Raw genomic sequence first — 15,257 nt, 5'->3', positions numbered from 1 at the left:
AAACTGAGAGACCTTTGATGTGCTAGGCAAAGCACAAGGAAAGCAGAGCTTAGCCCAGGATTTATGCCAAGCCAGACTTGTAGGACACTTCCAGAGCTGGGACACTGATTCCCCTTGGCTCTCCCCACACAAACAGAGCCTGGGCTCACACTTTCTGCTCACCAAGGCACCACGGGCACCTGCAGCTCCTGCTCCTGGCCTGGGGAGTGGGGCTGGCACAGAGTGGGGATGATGATGCCAGAACAGCAACCCCCTTTACGTGGGCAAACTTACACATCTGGGCTCTGCAGCCAGGACAGACCACGTATCTTCAGCCCCTTCTCATGTAACCTGTGAGAGAGGAGGGAAACAAAGCAGCTGATGAGTCAGAATGCTGTAAAACCCAAGCACATCATTGCACAGCCTCACAGAAAGGCCACAGCACACGAGCCAGCCCAGCCCAGTGAATGTGTCAGCCTGCAGAAGGATAACAGGGCTGACAGTCTGAAGGGGAATATGATTTGTATTCCCTGTGCTGACTCAGCTCATTACACAGCAGGACCATTGCTCCACTCTGGCACACAGGGCCAGGAGGATGGAAGCACCTTATTTTTCACCTTGGGAGCTATTTGGCACTTTTCCAGCTGATTAAATAAAGATATATGACTGCATCCACGCTCTCCTGAAGGCAAGGAGGAAGCAAAAGGCCTGACACTGAAACCAGGAGGCAATTTTTAGTATAAAAGCTCCATGGAGTAGCAGCACTTTGCCCAATGTATTAACAAATGCCCAGTCAGCTCTGGTTTATTTCACAAAGAGTGAAGCTGCAAGCCCAGGTGGGGCATGGAAAGCCCCCTCACAGTGCAGCTCTGAGGCTGCAGCCCATTTCCCATTCAGCACACAAGCATTCTGTCTGAGCCCTGCAGTTTCACTTCTGCTGGATGTTACAAATGCACTTTGTGCCAACAGCTCTGAGGAAAATCTGCTCAGTGCTCAAGAGTAACAAACGAGATAAAAGCCTAATTCCTCTCTTGGTTTTTAATCCTGAGAAAGAGGAAAGGGGAAGAAGCAATAAATCATCTGCTCAAATGGTGCAGGATCCCCTCTGAAGGAGGGGCTCAGTTTGGACAGCTCAAACCCTGGAGTTAAGCTGGTTAAGTGGTTAAATCATTTGTTTGCACAGATTAGCTGGAGGTGTTTCTCCCCCTTCCCATACAATGTGTCTAAATAGGGGCACATTTCAGAAAAATTCCCATCCCCTCATCGGAGACAAGCCTGTGTGTGACCACTGTCCCTTACTCAAGAAAAGCTGAAGGGACAAACCCACTTTCCTTGCTCTTTCCTGCCTCCTGGTGAAGGGGAAAGCAGCAAAGCAGCAGCAGGCAACGCAGGAACTGGGTCGGTCCTTTTTTTTTCCCCCTCCTTTTCTTTGATTTCTCATCTTTCCCTAAAAAGAAGTGATTTGTTAGTGGTTGCCACATCCTGAAGAAATGCAGACATGCCCCAGAAAACTCTGAAGAAAGGAGAGAGTGGTATAATTTAATAGAAACAGAAGCAGGCAGTAAGCCTGAAAGGAATAATTTACTCAGTACAAAGAAAAAATTTCAGAGAATTCATTTCCAGAGAAAAGACCATGAAGAGCTTAAGAAAATGAAATCACAATAATTGATGTATTAAAATTAGTATCAGTGCATTTGTAAGGGTCGGTTCTAGCATAATCAAGAAAATAACTGGAATAATTTAGAGACTACAAACCAGTCCTTTCTAAAAACGTTGGATACAAAAATCCAGAAGGATTTACTGAGCTACTTAATTATCACTTGTAGCTAGACAAAGACTGCGGATAGAGCTGGAGAAACCCTCTAACATACCAAGGTAGAGTCAGGTTGAGGTTCCTGAGAGATGTAGCCCATTTTGCTGAGTAGCTCCACACTCACCCTCTGTGTTTCCAGTGCTGACCAAGGGAAAGAACCTCCTGGGCTGGGATCTGGGCCTCATCACAGGCATTCCATGGACACAGCAATTCCCAGGGCATCTCTCTGTGTTTATCCTGGGTGCAATTCCAGCCTCCTTCCTCCCTGTGTTCTGTGCAGGGCCTGAGCTGTGGCATCAAGCACACAGCGGAGGCACAATGACACTGGGAGGGAAATGAGACCTTGCACAGCTTCCCCCAGGGAAAATGAAGTGAATTTACCTGTCTGGTTCTCTCCATACACACAGGCAGCAGGTGAACAAGAGTTTCAGCAACACAAAAGCTGCACATGTCAAAACAAGAGATTAAAATGGCAAGTCTTGCAAGAGCTCCCTTACCTTTATTTTTCCCTTCTTTAAAGAGGTTGAAATGTGAGAAGGGCTAGTTCCCTTCAAAACAGGAGGAAATGGTGTCCACAGAGGGCAGGTGATTTTCTCCCCAGTATGCACCCACACCAACCTCTGTTTATTATGTGCAACAGCAAAATTATTTCAGTGTAAAATTTTCAAAATTATTAATTTGAAGGAACATTAATACACGCTAGTTCTCACCCTCCCAGATGTATGTTAGAGTAGAACTGCAAATATTTATTTTGAAGTAGTCTACACATATATTCAAAGTGCCAGCCATAACTACATCACTCAGACTTCCCAAACCTCAGGGGATTTCACTTCTCCTGCCCTGCAAAAGGCAGCTTGTGTGCTGAAGGCTTCCTCTGCTGCTGGGGCATTCCAAGCCATAAATTTTACATTCAGGTCATTAAATATATAGGAGGGATCTTGTTAAGGCTAAACCAGGGCGAGTCACCTCACACTACACAAACACGGTTTTCTCACTGCTCTCTAACTTTCCAGGAGCCTGACACCTGGAGACGGAGCAGGGCAGGACACGCAGGAACGCTCCCTGTGCTGCTGGGGATTTCTGGGAGCCGGGAGGGAGAGGGCGCTGCTCTTCTTCCCATCAGCTTCCGTGTCAGTCCCGCAGGAGCTGCTGAGAAAGAACCCGAGCCTGCTGCTCTGTAAAGCAGGGGCTGCTGAGAAATAACCTGAGCCTGCTGCCCTGAGATCCTGGCTCCGAGGGGCAGGAGAGGGCAGGGAGACACAGCAGACACAGGCTCAGCGCTGGGTTCTGCTGTGAAAGAGATCACAGGTGGGATCGAGCAGTGGGGCTGCGATTTCCTGGCTCATCCTGGAGCCAAGAACTCTGCTGTGGGATTGCTGCAGTCAGTGTCTCTCCCCCAGACCCGGCTCAGAGCACCTGGACAAAGCAGAGCTTGAACACAAGCTGTAAAAGCCAGAAGTGGGACCCAACCATCTGAGCAGCAACCACACCACAGGCAGAATCTATTTTCTCCTTGAAACAGTTCCCTGTAGTCCCTAACTAAGGGATTGGGGGCTCCCCCCACCAGGGGAGCTGCAGGATGCTTTCAGTGTCATGAGCCACTGGACTAAGGCCACCTAACCAGAGACATGCAGGAACAGCCACTGCAGGAGCAAGAACAGCACCCAGTTTTCTCCAACAGAGATGTGCCAGTGTTTTCACCCATATTTATTGTCCCTGTTGTCACCTTATTACAGGGGTTCCATACAGTTGTCTCCTTATCACAAAAGTTCCATACCTTCTTGGTGTTTTCTCATGGAGAGCTCCTCAGAGCACTGACTCTTTCTTCTTCACAAAATAACCACCTGACTCCAGTTCCCTTCTCACCCAGCCACCCCATCCTTTTACAGCACTCTTCTTCTCACTGCTTACAGCTGTGGCCTGTTAAAGTCAGGCCTGCTCCTAATCTTTGATAATTGGCCCAGCTGCAACTCCTTAGGGGTAAGATTACTTTCTACACTATCTTTATTTTCTTATATTCTATCCCCCTACATGTCCCATTAGTAATTTTTGCCCTTTCCTCTGCCTAAGGGACAAAGGCTGTGCACAGCACTCAGGACAAAGCCCAGCCAGTGATTTCTGGATACAAAGGGGTCCAGTCTTGGTCTAAATGTTCCAATACAATAAGCCATTTCTATTCACCAATTCACTTAAGCACCTGCCTCAATGCTTTCGTGAATATGAAAATTTCTCCTTCCTTACAAAATTTCTCCCTCCCAGCATGGTGAAAAGTCACTCCTTAGTACATAAAATATAAGTATGCACACCAAATCATGTGCAGTAGGTATACATTTCCCTTGGATACTTGGGACATCTGTGTTTGCTTTTACCTCTCTGTGGCTAATCAATCAAAAGGCAGCTTGACAAATTCTTCCTTGAGTCAACACCCTGAGCATTAGTGGAGATACAGTGAGGATGCATGGTGCCCTCAATGACATCTGTGTCTATCTGCAGTCACAGAAGAAGTTCCCCAACTCAGTCCTAATTTGGCAGCAAGAAGTTTTAAACAATTACCCCTTGATTGTTGCAAGCATGGACACTGGCTGTCATTTTCTCCCTTTTGCTTTCTCCTCAAACCAATAAATTATTCTCAGAAACATCTGGTGCCATGAGCAGATGCCCACAATGGACCAGGAGAAGAACACACCACAATCATTTCCACTGGGATCCTGTTAGCCCAGGTGCTCATATCCAAGGTTTTCTCTTCCATAACCCCTTGTCTCCATCACTGTGAAATGCACACTGGCTCTGGGATACAAGATGGAACTTGTGGAGTGTGTGAGGCCACGGACTCAGTGCTCTGCCCTCTCCACACACCGACAGGACTGAAGCAACTGCTGAAACCTGACTTGGGAGTGAGAGCAAACCAAGGCAGTCTGAGCAGGAGCAAGGTCAGGACAGTCCAGCAGCTCACACAGCACAAAGGTTCTTCCACACCTCCTGCTCTGGGTGACAAGTTTAGGGCTAGCACAGGGATCTGGGAGCTCCTGCCACAGGGGGGAACTCTTAGTCCTGCAAGGAGCTGTGTAAACTCTTTAAAATCGTCTGCTTTTTCTGGCTTTCTATCCAGAGAAGTTCCCTCTGGCCAAGCCTAAATCTGCTGCAGAGGCATTTCTCGTTCCAGATGCTTTGGAGGGGTATGATTCCTAAACAGCAGCACTTGGGCACAGGGAGGGGAACTCCTCAAGCAAACTCTGTGGAATTTACCTCACGGAGAAGACAAATCTCAGAACGTAATTTAAAACCTTGCAAAAATAAGATCACTCTGCCTCTGGAACAGGACGAATTCAGGTCAGCTCTGAAACAGAGCTGCCTTTTGAAGGGTTCCTCTATGGCTTACCAGGTGATTGTGACAAAAATAACAAACTCCAGTGATGCAGCAAGCAAGTGAGCTGAACAAAACTGGAATTTCCCAGCTCTTTTGCAAAAGCCCCAAGAACAGGTGCTTATTTCAACTCATGCCAACTTGGGATTCACCAAGGAACAACATTCTTACTATGCTCTTTAAAAGACTGACTGTGAACCTTTCCTGCCACTACCAGTTAAAGGAGCATTCATAGAAGGGTTTTGTTTGACAAATATTTCCACCTTCTTATGGAGCTTGGATCTAGGACAGCTTTGCGCCTTTCCTGCAGAGGAGAAGAGAAGGAGGTCGCTTGTTTTGTATATTGACTCTGAAATTGATCTGGTTTCACAACAGACTAATATCCAATGAACTCAGGGTTTGAATGCTATAAGTGAAAAATACATAAATTTTTGAATTTTAAATATTCAAATCTTAAATTCATGAAAAGCATCAAAATACCTTTCTTTTGGAACTTGGAGATAAATTCAAATCTGAACCCAAGATATTTACAGCAGCCATTTAAGATAAAAATATTATTTACATCAGCATTAGAGGGAGGGTCACCACAGTGTTAGTCAAACACAGGATCTCTCACCTCTGTGGAGCCCTTGTGTTTATTTTATGAAGTCAGGACTCCAGGGCTCTCAAGCATAAGTGAGCTCCCCTTGTACCCTCCTGCCCCAGCCCATGCAGGGCTGCAGCAGCTCCAGAAATGTTACTGGATACTCAGGGCTAATATTTGCTCACCTACAGAACCATCAACAGGGCTTCAATGTGCCTCTCCTAACACAGGGGTTGTGTTTGCCATGTTGTGATTTGGGTAAATGCCTCCAAGTCGAGGCAGCTGAGGGACCCTGGAGCTCACACTGTGCCCGAAGGGAAGGCAGCTGCCCCAGGAGAGCAGGAGCACCGGGGCAGGAATGATGAGGCACACAGCACTTGGGGGTGTTTCTGCCCTGCCTGGGTACCATTTACTGCAGGATCATCTGTCCAGCCACCCACAGGAGTCAAACTGTGATCGAGCTGAGCAACCAAACCATGCAGGGAATCAGTAGCTGCCTACTGCACACACAATTCCATTTGCAAAGACAAATGTTCAGAGTCCATTATTGACACCTGTGAGGACTGAGTCACCTGAGTGATGGGGCCAGGCACAGTGCCAGAATCACTCACTGTTCTCAGAGCAACTGAAGTTACACATTCACGGCCCATTTCCTCCAGCTTCCTTTGAGGTTTGCTCTGCCTGGAAATCAACAGCTTCCAACCCACACATTTCCTCCCCAGCAATTTGGGAGAGACGGGGGAGCAGCCTTGACCGATGGTCAGAGCTCGGTTCGGAAGGGCTCCTCTCACTGCAGCCTCAAGTGCAGCAATACTTGGCCCAGCAGCCCGGGTCCTTCATTTGTAAAAACAGATTAACTCAAAATACCAAGTCATTTAGCAATCACTCTGCTCAGAGGCAGTGGTGGGGCCCAAGAGCTGCCGAGGTGCCCAAGCCGCAGTTTCAGCCGACCCTCTGCTTTAGGGCTCCGGCTGCAGAAACCCCCAAACCCCCGGTGTTTGCCAGCAGGGATTGCGGCAGGATCCGCCTTTGCTGGGGCCACACGCTGCCCTTCTGCTGCCCTCTCGTGGGAATGCCTGCGGATGGAGCCCGGGCACAGCACGCAGGGAGCTGCACAGACCAGCACATCCTCCCTGTGCCCCAAAACCAGCACAGCTCCCTGCTCTGCTCCCCAAACCCCAAAACCAGCACAGCCTCCCTGTGCCCCAAAACCAGCACAGCCTCCCTGCTCTGCTCCCCAAACCCCAAAACCAGCACAGCCTTTCTGCTCAGCTCTCCAAACCCCCAAAACCTCTTTATCTGAGCACTTTCACAATACCCCAGGCAAGAAGAGACCCTGAGAAGTGTCTGAGGGAGGGATCAGCCTCCAGCATCCCACATGAAGTTATGCCAGAGCATCCCTAAGCCAGATGTCTTTGACTTCTCCAGCCCTGCACAAGGAAACATCCTGCTGGGGTAGATGGGCCTCTTTTATCCACTCCATGGGCAAATGGTCACACTGGGCTTGTGTCCTGCACAGGGCTGGGACAGGATTTGTGCTGTGCTTGTTCCAGCACTGCTGCATCCCTCTCACACCAGGGCACTGCCTGCAGGGCTTTCTGCACAGCCCAGGGGAGACAGCAATGCCTGCAGTGTTGAGCACTCCATTCCCACTGAATGAAGGTGCTGTTCTCAGCGTGGATGAGCCTTTTCAGGGTTTTATTTTTGTAAGTTTGCTGAGAGAATTAGCACCTACGGGAGCCAGGGCACAATAGCTGTGCTATGTAAGCCAGACAGGCCCCCTGAGCACTTCTCTGCCCTCCTGGTTTTAATAACTGCTCTCAGCTTTTCCACACAGCCCCTCGCAGCAGCAAACCAGGAACAGCAAACTGGGGCCACCCAAAACCCATGAGCAGTGCTGTGTTACACACAGACACAGAGATCCTGAACTTCCACTTCTCTGGTGTTGGCGAAGATGAAACAGGAAAGCCTTATAAATATGATTGTCTGGCAAAAGGTTTTGAGAATATAGAAACTATAAGTGAGACTGAAATGAAAGCAAGCTTTGAGGTTACTGAACAACTGGAAAACAATGGTATGGCTGGCTGAAGGTAATCCCCTTTTGATGAAACAGTACCCTCTTCTTGCAGACAGGTCCAAGGGTCAGAGCAGACCCCACTAGCTGGGCAGAAGGGGCACAAAGAGGAGTTTTTAGGGTTTAAAATGTAACACAGTATGGTAATGTAATGATTCTTATAGGCTGGATGTAAATGCTATAGGATTGGTATATTGTACTAGATTGGTTAGTGAGAAATAGAATATTCAACACAGAAGATTTATTGTATTGTAACGGGAACCTCGCTCTCTTACCTTTTTTACTCCCTTACGCTCTCACCCTCTCTCTCTCTTATCCTCTCTCCCCCTCTCTTCTCTCGGGCCTGCTCTGAGCTGTGGCTGGCAGCTCCCAGCAGGGCCCTGCACTTGGCCCTTTGCAATAAACCACAAGTTCCACAACCTGGCTGCAGAGATCTCTCGTGTCCGTCTGTCCCAACTGTCCTACCCCATGACGGTCCTACATCTGGAATGCTTCCTCAATTTCCACTTTAAACCTCACAAAAATCACCATCCCCTCCCTTGCCCTTAGCTGCTTTCTGTGGCTGGGTTTTGCTCTGGGCACACCTCCAGGAGCCAGGTAAGCTGGCATTTTGCAGCAGGTGACAGCTGCCACTCTTGTATTGACTGAGGCACAGAGGAGGAGGAGCCTTCCTCCTGTCAGGTGTAGCCATGATATTTTCTAAAAAAATCCTTTCCTTGGGATTTTTTCTCCTGAGAAGCTGAGAGGCCTCAGGAACAAAATGTAACCAATGATTATCTGCTGCTGTGGAATGTAACAGGTGGGTCTGTGATTGGTCTCACAGAGTTGTTTGTAATTAATCTAAACCAATCACACTCAGCTGGCTCGGACTCTGTCTGAGACACAAACCTTTGTTATTCATTCTTGTATTTCTATTCCTTGCTAGCCTTCTGATGAAATCCTTTCTTCTATTCTTTTAGTTTAGTTTTAATAAAATATATATAATAAAATAATAAATCAAGCCTTCTGAAACGTGGAGTCAGATCCTCATCTCTTCCCTTATCCTCAGACCCCTGTGAACACCACCACATTCAGGCATAAACTTGTCCAGCACAGAAGTGTTCCTTGGCTCTTTGCAGTGTGCATAGCAGGCAAAACCTGAACTAAGAACTACCAAACAACAAATAGCACCTCAAGTGACTACTTCAAAATATTTCAGCTTCCAAAGTAATTTTTTTTTCTCCTTAAAACTGTGGTCCCTTGATTTCCTGATCCCCAGAATCATCAGAAAGTGGAGACTTCATGGCATATGGTTTGTGAGCCTACATTGCCTACTGAATAAATTTCCCAATGAAAAAATAAAAAAAGGGCTTGGGCTGCATCAGATCAAGTTTAACAGCTAGATAGCATAAGGGAGTTTCCTTGATGAATTCTGTATTTATACATGTTTCCAATAATAAAAAAATAAGAAAAAAATCAAGGTCTTCTTTTCTGACTTTTTTTTTCCTCACTGTGATTTGCTTCATGGCTTCATGGAATTAAAAAAACTTACTCTTCCAAATGTGCTTAATCAGAGAAAAAGCTGTAGTACCACACATACATTTAAACAGAGGATACTTCTTTTTTTTTTTTTTTTTTTTTTTTTTTTGCTTTTTTTAACACCTAAGTGATTTAATAAGGTAGTTTAAAGAGCAGCATAAGAATGTCATGCATGATTTGCTCCGACTTGGAGAAAGAAGAGATGAACTTACCTCCTGAGTGGCACGTGTCCCTTGAGCTCTGTGGCTCTGCTGTCCCCACGGGTGCTCCTGGCTGTTCCCCACTCCCCCAGCAGAACCTGTGCTGTGCAAAGCAGACTGCCACAAGGGAGAGTGAAAACCTGCCCGGGAGCAAAAGATTTGTCCAAAACAAATGGGCAGCAGCAAGAGGGGTTGTGGGATGGGTTGGCGCCAGGGATGCCCAGAAACAACCCCAAGTTTGGCTCAAGATCATTAAAAAGCCCTTGTTTGTCTCCTCAGCACAGTTGGGGTGCAGCAGCATCCAAAGGAGGAAAGGAAGAGAGTTGACATTTTTGTTGTGACAGGTTTTGCAGTCCACATCTATTACACTTACAGGATGCAATCTATATTCATGAGAGGAAAAGCATTTGCATTTAAGCTTGTTTAATTCAGAAATATTTGTGGACCACTATCCTTGCAGCATTCTGTTCCAAAGGATTATCAGAATGCTGTTCTTTGCTGCTCACCCACACCAGACCTCCTCTGGTTCCTTGGATTTAAATAAGCTTCAAGTCCTGCTCTCCACATTCCCCTATTCATTATTTCAGTTATGTGAACACCCCAAGGTCCCAGTAAGAATTTCAGGAGTTCCCAGGGTGGCTCATACTGACATTCCCTGTCCCAGGGGATATCTGAGCACTCGTGTCCATCACTGCAACCCAGCCCTGGCAGCACTCACAGAACCAGGGAGAATATTTAAATAACAGAGTTTTCTGTGTGATCAGCCTGTAGCCACCACACTCTTCCAGGACCTCTGTACTCCTGTATGTCATTTATTCCTTGCCACATAAACCAGCATCACCTTCCCACAGCAAACAGCTGAATGACACAGTTGTGTCTTCCAAAACCACACCAAATGAGCCTGGGTGGACACATCCAGTGAAATACAAATCAGTTCTTGTCACTGTGATCAAAGGAAGCTAAGGGTCAAGCAGGCAGATGAATAAATTGAGGAGAAGATATTGGGATTGCTTTTATAAAAGTTTGATAGGCTGACTAAACCTAAAAATCTCAACATACTACTAAAAAAACAGAAAAACAGTATTAAAAATTATTATAGATTGACTTATTTTCAATTTCCTATGACCCAATTCTACTTTTCAATTCTAAGAAATTAAGCCAGTGAATTTAATGACATTGTGGTATAATCTTAAAAGCATCCAGGGAACTTGTGTCTTAACACAGGCTTTCACCTTGTTTTCCTCGGTTTGGGTTTTTTTTAAATTATTTTTCATTTTAAACCATGTGGTTTGGGGTTGGGTTTTTTTGTTTGTGTAGGTTTTTTGGTTTTGTTTTTTAGGAAAAATAATCAGATTAATCTACAAAGTAATAAAACACTTTGGAGTTACTTTAAGTTGTTTATCCTGTCTTCATGTAACTTCTTACAACAGACTGACTGACTCCAGCTCATCATATAGGAGACATTTTTAGAATTATTACCAGGATAATTCCGGTATTTTACTTGCCAGAATTATGTGCACTGTTAAATATGTGAAGAATTGTATCTTTATGTGTATAGATGCAGGCTAGTAATGTATTACATGAAACAGAATGCTGTGGTAAGCAGATGTTCCCAGGATAAAGTGTATCTGATGTGCAATAACTTGTTAAACAACCATTAAATTTGTCAAAACAATTATTTAGCAAAGAAAGATAACTAAAAATATTACCCAAGAACTTAATGAAGCTAAAAGTTCACTGGTTTATTTCTCTTATCAAGAGTAACATTCTGAAACATTTTACATTAATTTACAACCATCAAAAGCTCCTTATGTTTATCTGACATAGGTGACATTGGGTCATCCAGTTAGCATTAATCATTATTCCAAAAATTCAATCTTTTTTATGAGGTTAAACATTTTTGAGTCATTTGTTGCCAAAACACATGATCAGTCTACAACCACACAGAAAGTAGAAATTTACATTTATACAGAGCTGCTACCATCACTATGAAGACACAATGCCAAGTTTACAACATTCTGCAAGTTCTCACTCCTCCCAGCATTCAAGGCAGCAAAAATTCCCTCTTCACTTTTTACTGCACACACAGGAAACACAGTAAAAGGGGAAATTTTGATCCATAATGTCACATCAAGGGTAACAGAAGTGCCTTTGAGTCATTTGCTATTTAAGTAGGAAACGAACAGGGCTGTGGAACAACGAGGATTCTTCTCTGAGAAAGGGCAGGTTTTCTCCTGAGCCTCACACTGTGCACGCTCCTCTCCTCTCCTCTCCTCTCCTCTCCTCTCCTCTCCTCTCCTCTCCTCTCCTCTCCTCTCCTCTCCTCTCCTCTCCTCTCCTCTCCTCTCCTCTCCTCTCCTCTCCTCTCCTCTCCTCTCCTCTCCTCTCCTCTCCTCTCCTCTCCTCTCCTCTCCTCTCCTCTCCTCTCCTCTCCTCTCCTCTCCTCTCCTCTCCTCTCCTCTCCTCTCCTCTCCTCTCCTCTCCTCTCCTCTCCTCCCAGCAGTGAAAGTGGCCTGAGCTCATTTGTGGGGCAGGAGAAGCAAAGCTGAGATCCCTGAGGGTCCCTGGGCAGGGCTGGGCAGAGCAGGACAAGGAGAGGAGGTGCAGTGTGACAACCCCAGAGCACAGAGCAGTGACTCACATGTAGAGCAGCACAGCCCAGTTTCACCCATTACAAACATCACAGCCTTGGTTTCCATGAGTCCCTGCTGTGTCCCTCAGCAGCCAGAGCAGAGCTGCTCAGCCTCCCTGGCAGGGAGCACCCCAAGAGCTGCCCTGCTTTCCCTGGCACCACCCTGCAGCCCACAGCAAAGCCCCTCTGCTGGGCCTGGCCAGAGGCTGGCACAGCATGGCCTGTGCCCACAGTGCCCAGCACAGCAGGGCTGCAGCACCCTGCTCACTCCAGAGAGCTCCACAGCCTCACAGGGTGCCTGGTGGCTCCCTGGGGCTCCCTGCACTCTGCTTCTGCCACGGGGAGCCTCCAGCAACGTGGGCATGGGCCAAAGGGACAGCAGCACGCTCCAGCAGGATGCAGCACGGCCTCTCGCCACCCCTCCTGCTGTTCTGGCATTCCTCAGCCATTCCTGCCCCAGGCACACTGCTTTGGGCCCTCTGCCTGGTGTCCCTGTCCCCTCTCCCACAGAGGCAGCAGCAGGACCCTGTTTGGGATGAAGCACAGCGCCAGGAGCACACAGAACTGTGTTCCTCCCCTCTGCTCTGCCAGCTCTCCCGGTGGCTCCTGCAGCAGCCCTGTGCCCTGCCTAGGCCATGCCCAGGGCAGCAGGGACACAGCTCCCTCCTGGCAGCAGCACAAGCCATTCCCCATCTCTGGCCAGGCTGAGAAACTCCTCCCCAGAGACAGGAGGGGCACAGCACCATCCTGAGGGGCTCTGCTCCCCAGCTGCGGCCAAAGCCATTGTCCCTCCCTGTCACACCATGTCCAAGATGTGTCCTTGCCCCACACAGAGCTCAGCAAGGCTGAGGCAGGAGCCCCCATTTGCTCAGAGATTCAGAGCCCAGCTCCTGGTGAGGGTTTCTGCTGTCACACTGTGGAAAGGGAGCAATGGCCCTGGCTGCCCTGGGAAATGTCAGTATTGCTCCTAAGAGGCCACAGAGGGGAGTTTGGTGCCCACTGCACCCCTTGGCATGGTCAGTGGCCAAAGGACAGAAGTCACAAGTCCATTTCCAAATGGATGGGACTGTGGCTGTCTCCCTTCAGGGCAGAAGGTCCTTGAGGTGCATTACTCAGAGAATGGATTGTATGGCCAGAGGAGATGTGGGTGTGGGCAGAATAGCACTGAGACAACATTTTGATCAGCACAGATTTCCCTAGAGGCCCTCTCAGAATAGATTTGTCTCCAATGGGAAGCACAGCCTGAGGAGAGGGACACAGAGCCTGGTAATCCTGAGGAACAATTTGCCATAGACAACTTTTTGTCTGGCTGAATCAGTGTCCCTCCTTCTCTCCAGCCAGACAGGGAAAGCAGCTCTCCTCTGCTCCACAAGGTGCTCAGAAAAGGTGGAGAATACAACTGAGGCTCATGCAAGAACCTTATTCAGCTTTAAACAGTGCTGTACCAAGAGCATCATCTATGCACAGCCTGCATTTAACATGGGGCTCCTGTGTTCACCTGCAGGTGCTCAGAGGGCAGAATTTTACACAACTTGGAAAATGCCTTTTGCTGTCCCAGGCCTATGCATGGGGACAGCACTGGGATTTAGGAAATAATCTGATCTGCTCTAACAGCCCAAAGTGGAAATGTCCAGTGGGTCAGGGCCTGTTTTCCACTGCTGTGGTGCTCACAGTTTATCCTGGTATCACTCCGAGTAAGCCAATAGGTCACTAGCATGGACACTGTGTGAGCCAGACCCTGAACATTCAAGCTGATATTCAACCTTTTGCTTCATGCCACATGTAGTTCAGAGAAAAACTGCACCTTGTGCAGCTCTTGGCCTCACTGGTTTGAGTTTAAACTGTGTCAACCTCAGCTCTGAATTTCCTGTGCAGCAAATGTTAAAAGAGTCATCAATCCTGTTCTCACTTTCAGCGAGGCCGAGCATGAACCCAGCTTTGTTGAGGCACCATGCATTAATGGTTCATCCCAAACCACACTGCTGAGCCTGCCTGTCCTCATCAGCTTTTAGAGGTGCTGATGAAGCAACAGGGCAGAGCTCTACAAACTTCTGCTTGGCGCCCTTCAGTTACAGAAACCATGGGCAGTCTCCAATTCAGGGACCCATGAGGTATCCTTTGGTACCCAAAAGGTATTATCTGGAAAGGAATCAAAATTCTGTTCACCAAAATATTTATATTAGCTGAGAAAGCCAAACTCTGCCAAGAAGGGAGCTGGCCAGCTTCCCTGGAGTGTCTCTGCCAGTGTGTAAAACACAGCCCCACCTACCACAGCCCCTCTGTGCATGCCCAGGGCTGGTTCAGCTTTTAAGTTCAGTGCCAACTATTTGTAAGGCCTCAGAAATCTGGAGACTTTGGAGCGCAGCAGCCGAATGAAGGATCTCGGGAACATCTCTCTGGACTCCTGGGCTGTGTACTTGAAGTAGTTCTGGGGGTGTGCCAGCACGTCAAACAGGGCTTTTATCAGCTTCTTGTCCTGGGAAAAGGGAAGCAGATTTTATATCAGCTCCACAGAGGAGTTATGGTCTGTATTACCAAAGTTTAATGCCTGTCTAACTCTAAAAAGATTATGGGGGATTTTACTTTTCAAGTGTTTAAAGGGTTTGGAAGCATAGCAGAGCAAGGCTGACTTTCAGGCTCCTGAAAAGTCACTGGTGTTCCAAATTAGCAGCTCCAGAATTTCTTCCCTCCTCATACATCCAAGAACAGCAAACAAACCACAAAATGAACACACACTTGAGCTGATATCCAGCAAAACAAAGGCATGCACTCAACTTGCCCATGGAAGTCCCCTAACCAAGGTCGGAGAAATCCACAAAGAGATTTCTTTTGCCCAGGGAGGAAAAGCCTTTGCTAACCTACAGGCTACAAGGAGCAGCACCCAGTGTTTTCCCAATAAATTTCCAGTTTCCCTGGTCCACCTTCAGTCCCCCTGAGCAAAGGGTCCCCTACCCCTGCTCTGCACAGCCGGGATCTGCTGGGTCACCCCATTTCCCTGGAGCAGCTCATGCCTGGCGCACCAAGGAACAGCCCTGATGCAGAGCAGGAAGCAAACTCACTTGCACCAAATAATGTGATTTCCAATCAAAACCAA

General features: G+C 47.5%; 1 protein-coding gene across 1 annotated transcript in view; it reads right to left on the bottom strand.

Annotated features, from left to right (window-relative positions):
- Positions 1-14,486: 14,486 nt before the first annotated feature.
- Positions 14,487-15,257, bottom strand: part of SCUBE2 (signal peptide, CUB domain and EGF like domain containing 2) — a 34,600-nt gene continuing 33,829 nt past the window's right edge. Inside the window, exon 22 of the mRNA XM_058807105.1 lies at positions 14,487-14,639. Within this exon, the coding sequence (XP_058663088.1) occupies positions 14,487-14,639 (153 nt within the window). The remainder of the gene's footprint in view (positions 14,640-15,257) is intronic.

The sequence above is a fragment of the Ammospiza caudacuta genome, chromosome 6 (assembly GCF_027887145.1).
Source record: "Ammospiza caudacuta isolate bAmmCau1 chromosome 6, bAmmCau1.pri, whole genome shotgun sequence".
Lineage (NCBI taxonomy): Eukaryota > Metazoa > Chordata > Aves > Passeriformes > Passerellidae > Ammospiza > Ammospiza caudacuta.
The sequence above is the reverse complement of the archived record's forward strand: the minus strand, read 5'-3'. Positions and strand labels throughout refer to the sequence as shown.